Source organism: Apaloderma vittatum, unplaced genomic scaffold (genome assembly GCF_000703405.1).
Source record: "Apaloderma vittatum isolate BGI_N311 unplaced genomic scaffold, ASM70340v1 scaffold21447, whole genome shotgun sequence".
Classification (NCBI taxonomy): domain Eukaryota; kingdom Metazoa; phylum Chordata; class Aves; order Trogoniformes; family Trogonidae; genus Apaloderma; species Apaloderma vittatum.
The window spans coordinates 284-5,919 of NW_009726987.1; the positions used below are offsets into that span (position 1 = coordinate 284).

At 45.9% G+C, this 5,636-nt stretch overlaps 1 protein-coding gene across 1 annotated transcript in view; it reads left to right on the forward strand.

The window, feature by feature from the left end:
• Positions 1-4,118, forward strand: part of MPZL3 (myelin protein zero-like 3) — a gene marked incomplete at its 5' end in the record, with an annotated part of 4,354 nt that extends 236 nt beyond the window's left edge. The window contains 4 exons of the mRNA XM_009873509.1: positions 767-977; positions 1,168-1,324; positions 2,104-2,167; positions 4,092-4,118. Coding sequence (XP_009871811.1) covers positions 767-977; positions 1,168-1,324; positions 2,104-2,167; positions 4,092-4,118 — 459 coding nt within the window. The remainder of the gene's footprint in view (positions 1-766; positions 978-1,167; positions 1,325-2,103; positions 2,168-4,091) is intronic.
• Between the last annotated feature and the right edge of the window lie 1,518 nt (positions 4,119-5,636).

Sequence of the window (5,636 nt, forward strand, 5' to 3'; positions counted from 1 at the left end):
ATACTTCCCTGTTGGCCTTGCTGCGCTGCTTCCTCGGTTTGGGGCTCTCCTTATCGCCTTCTTTCCTGTGTGAAATTGCTTTATTACTCTTTGGGCAGAAAACATCCGATGTAAACATGTGCTGTTAAAGTAGATAAGCTGTGGGTTTTGGCAGCAGTGCCCCGTTGTACGTTGTAGCTGTGTATGTATGCGGTGACGGCCTGAAGACAGGGGTGATGACAGCCTCTGAGGTTCGTGGGCTGCTGCTTGGTGTTTTGTTGGCAGTATTTTGAAATCTAAGCATAAGCACAGAAGTCTGAAAGTCCGCTAGGAATCTCTCATTCAAGGTAGAAGCAGAAAATGCACGTCATTGTGGAGTGTCAGTGACTTCTGCTGCCTGAAGAGTTTGAACTCTAGGAGTGTCTGAAAGGAAAGGGTGGTGCTTGTATGAAGTGAGGTCTGCTAAGTCTCTACTTGTAGGACAGCAAAAGTGCAAGAGACAAAAGCTGAGGAACTGCAGTGTCCTGTTTTGTACAAGACAAGAAGGCTTCCCAGCTGTAGAATTACAGAAAGCTGCTCAGAATGGTGATGGTGACACCTGAGAGCTGATGAAAAGGGACTGACTCAGAATTAGCAAATAGGAACATGAAAAGGTCTCCACTATGAGAAGTATTCTTTCTGACTTCTCAGTGTGTATTCCTTTATGTTTGCAATCCAAAAAGGAGTTTACTTTGCTTTCTTAGGCAAGTGTTTTATTGCTGCAATTATCATCTCTGCCTCCTTTTAGATCTTTCATTATCAATCTGTTCCATACCCAACAACAACGGGCAAGTTCAAAGACAGAATATCCTGGATTGGGAGTGTGGCCAAGGGTGATGCTTCCATTGCCATCCAAAGCCCGGCGATAAGTGACAACGGGACGTTCATCTGCAGCGTGAAGAATCCTCCGGACGTGTACCATAACATTCCCCAGACAGTGCTGATTGTTACGGAGAGGGGTAAGCCTCCGCTTCAATAGCGTGTCCTTGTCTAGGTGATACTGCTGCACTGCAGCTTTGTCAGAGTGTTTAGTGGGTTCCATGTTAGAATTTCATCAAGAGTTACCTCAGCCCTTCTTTCTGAGCTAAATACATTGAGAACTATGTTTTACTACTGGTACAGCTGGGCTGCTCTTTGTCTTTCCTGCAGGTCTTTCCTTCCAGCTAACTTCGGCAGTGCTGCTGTCCATTTTAGTCTTTCTCCCTTCTGTCGTTGTGGTCGTTCTGCTGTTGGTAAGGATGGGAAGGAAATTTGGAGTGCTAAAGGAGAAAAAAAAGTTTGGCTATAAGAAATCATCCATCGAAGTGTCTGATGAGTAAGTTCTGGCTGTGGAGCCTAAAGCCTGTATTTCTATTTTGACTCAGGCCAAAGAACAGCTTCTGCACTGTCCTTCTTTACATCATTTTCTGCACCTGCAGCTCACTCCCTGAAATCCACTTGTCCCTGAGCCAGTAGTCGGAACCTTTTGGAAAATCCCCACATTGGAGCGTGCACTAAGTGCTATATGGCCTCCTTTTTCTCTGTTTCTTTCATTGGAACTGGAGTGGTTTAGGGTTCAACAGTCTTCCACTTCTGTAATCAGAGGTATTTCTGGCTAAATCAGCAAGATATTTTGCTTATGTGGGCTTTACGTGCTGCATTTTGGTGTGAGGTATCCCTAACGACAAAACGAACTGGATAACGCTAACTGGTTGCCCTGTGACAGCCTGAGCAGAGATGCCAGGCACCGAATAAACCTTGGGGACTGAATTCCCTCCTGAGCTGGGGAGAATCCCCTTCAGGAAAGGGTCAGTAGCGAGAGCAAAAAGGTAAAGCTGCTACTGCTGGAGCTGCACCCATTCTTGCAATGCATTCAGTGCTTCGGTTTCTTGCAGAATGGGTTTTCAGTAGTGAAACACCTGCCTTCAGAATAAGGGTCCTGATGTCCTTTATTCTTTTTGGCTTTGCTGTGCAGAGTCAAAGGCTTCTCATCACCAAGAGCAACCCTTCAGTTCAGTGTGGTACAACTAGAATACACAGACCATAGGAGATGTTAGTGTGTGTGTTGGGGGAAAAGTCCAACCTAATCCTGCGCTTTTTCTGCAGGCCTGAACGTACAGAGACAGCCAGCTGCTTGGGGAAACTCAGAAACTGGTGTCTGAACTGTGTGGTAAGTGGAAGCTGGTGTTCTCATACGTGGTTTTGGCAACTTGGGAGCTCGGAGGAGAGCTGAGAGTGGCAGGTAGAGGTTGTGCTAAAAGGTTCCCCTTACCTGAAGGGCAAGTCATCTCATGATCCACCAAACTAATTTTTTGTTTGACTTTATTAAAATGAAAGCTGTCATTTTAAGATGAAAATGTGGAATTCTGAGTGTGAGCGGCTGTGCTGTACAGTTTCTTTAAAGGCTCTGCAAACCCCTCTGGTTTGGGGTGTCACAGTGCTCCGGTGGGGAACGGAGGCAGTGATACCTCGGTCCACTGCATTTCCTGCAAAGATGGTAGAGTGCAGCCTCACCTCTCTTCTGGAGATCTTCCTGCTTACACACCTTTCATAGCAACAGAATTGTGCTCGTCTGGTGTGGATTGTTTCTGGCTTTCTGTCTGGTTTGGTTTGTAAAGTGCTGGTGGTCTTCTAATTTTGCTTGTTCACTTGCTACCCTGCCAGCAAGCCTCTGGTCATTGGATGCGTTGTGCTGAAACCGCGGAAGGTTTTTCCACCTGCTGTAGTGGTTCCATAAATGTGCTGCTGAGTTTTGTGTGCTGGCATTCGCAGCCACTGCCTGAAGCGTGACACATTCCAGAGTAAGCTCACCAATATGCCCGATTTGAGATTGTTTTCATTTTTTCTCCAGTGTCCTGTAGAGTCACCTTACTTCAGACACACCTTTACATCTTCTGCATGTGGTCAGGAAGTATGTTAAGGAGGATTTAAGTACGTGTTGCGTGATTGACTGTGCTAAGGTGATTTAAGGTGTACTGAATGGAAGTGCCTTCAGACAGCCACGTGCTGATGGGTTTTACACTTTGCTGGGAACAGAATGAGAAACGAGTGATTGTGTGAGGTAAATGTGAAGTATTTACAGCTGTGTGCACGAGAAGGAGTGGTTACAATGCAGGGGTGCTGGGAACAGGAGTCTTGAGACGTGTGGGAAGCACAAAATGTGCAAAACCAGAGAGTTGCCACGCGAGGTGGAAAGGCGGTGACGTGCTGGAGAGCAGGGCGGCACCATTACTTTACTACAGGTGGAGGGATGGGGAAGGATGGGAGCCCCACTTTAGTGAGACAACTGCTGTCAGTCTGTTTGAGATTTTAAAAATTGAAAGGTGTTGTCCACTGAGAGAAGGCAAACTTGAATGCCATAATCCTGCTGCTTTCAGATTGAGGGCTTTGGCATGTTTGGTAGTTTGCTCTCCGATATAGAACTATTGAGCTTACCAGGTCTCTGAACATCCCGCCTTGCTCACTTTAGTGATTGTACGTTTTTGAGGTTTCTGTAACGTCTTCTTTCATGCTCGATATGTTACCGAATAATTAAAACTGCGGAGCCAGCGGAAATCTCTTTGGACTTAAAATGGCTGGGCAATTCGTGAGATTTCCCTTGTGGAGCTGTTACGTTTGACTTTCTTTCAAACCCAGAGTGGCAGAGCTGGATTGTGGGGATGGTATCAAATGGTTCGTGTATTTAAAACCACAGGCAATGGGGATCTGAAAGTACGTGGTTTGTTGAGGCTGAAAAACAACAGCTCGTGCTGCTCTGGACCTTCTCTGTAGGGATTGCGGGTGCTTTTTAAAGAGATGGCCATCTGCACTTTATGGTTCATCTTTCGCTTGAGCTTTAGCTGCTGCTTCTCTTAGAACACGTCACGTGTTGGTTGTACAGTGGCAGTTTGTTTGTGTGTCTGTGGAAAGCCAAAGACACTGGCCTGCAAGTGCTTAGACAGCTCCAAGTCCTGTGGCTTACTCAGCACAGCAGCACTTGGGAAAGCGTTTAAGCTCCTGTCGGGAGCCTAGCAGGCTCAAAATGTTGTTGAACTCGTAACTCGTTCGTGTCTTCACGCACAGTCTCAATTTCTCTCTCCATGCTCCCCGTTTAGGACACAGATGAGGAAGACCTGTACTGACAAAAGACTAAAGCCATGGATAAAGAACAAAATGACAGCCCTGCAAATCCCGGCTAGATAGGTATGGAGGTGCTGGCTAACCAGAGCAGACTGAAGGACATGCCCTAGGCTCGGTAGCTTACAGGAGGAATGCACTTTTATTTAAGCACAAAATGATGTTTTGGGAAATTGTTCTTATTTATTGGGGGCAAACATTATCTCTAAACCTCACTTGTCCAGTGCCTGCAGAAACCTCGGTGCCTACAGCTGTGCAGCCGTTTCCTCCCAGCAGCCTGACAATGCGTTTTTCCCAGTCGATTTGCAACTTTCTTTCCTTTGTTATTGATGACATCCCTCCTGTCTCCTTCCCTTAAATTTGAAGTGCCTGAAGCGCAGACTACTCCAGACTGAAGTCAGCTCTCTGAGGTGATCTGTGCTGGGCACTGACAAGGTTTTCTTCTCAGGTTTTTGGGAATGTATTTGCTGAGGACTTAAACCAGCTTCATTAAGTGGGTATATGGCCTTCTTTGACTTGGAGCAAAGAGCACCTACTGCCTTTTAACTTTCTGGGTTTGTTGTGCCACTTAATTAGCAGATCACCATTTTATTCCTGTTTTAAGTTGCCGATTGCACAGTTAAATTTTTTTCATTATTTGTCCAACAGCTGCATTAATAGATACCTCTCCTTCTACTTGTGGAAGTAAAGGACAGTTCATATAAACTTTTTTAAAAATCAGAAATGCTAATGGGGACTCTGGGGAAACACAACCCCATCTACCTCGACCATTGACTGCAGCAGTGACCAAAGACTGTTCTGTGTCCACAACAGTCATGCTCCTCTTCTAGGTGCCGTTTTAGGGAAGCAGCTAAACATGAATCGTTAGTGCCTGGGGAGGAAGAGTACTTTCTCTTTTGCCAGCCTTGCCCATTAACGGGTGGCAGAGAGCAGTGGGAGTCGTGTCTGCTCAGTACCCGAACAGCTGCTGTTTTCCCCTTGCTTTCCCAAGGCGGCCTTGGTCAAATAGTCTCTCTCTACAGACTTGTTATAAGTTTACTGTTGGCTTTGATGTGCCCTTGCCAATAAACTGCTTTGTTTCATTCTGGGCTGTGGATTTCTTTATTTGCCTAAGTATGGCTAAATATAGTTGTGCTCCTAAAACTGCCATCCTGAGTTGTTGCCTCGCTTACAGAAACTGTCATGTGGTGATGGTAAAGGTGTTTCGGGAACATACTTAACTCAAAAGTCCCCCTTTAGCAGCTCTGGGATGCCTGCCAGGTACAGGTCTGTTGAAGTTCGTGACTGCAAAGCAGGTTAGCTGTCAATCTTGTCTCCAGGTAAATAAATACATTTTTCTCCTGTCTACTATAAAGTAATCTTTTAAAAGCCGGTGCTTCCTGGTGACACAACGTCTCTCCCAGCCAAAACTTTAATGAAAAAGGATGTTGGTGGTATGTGCAGCTGAGGGGAAGTGGCTTTGTTGTTCCACTTTCAGCAATATGTCACTCAAGTTCCTTGTGGGAACGACTGTCTCTTCAGCA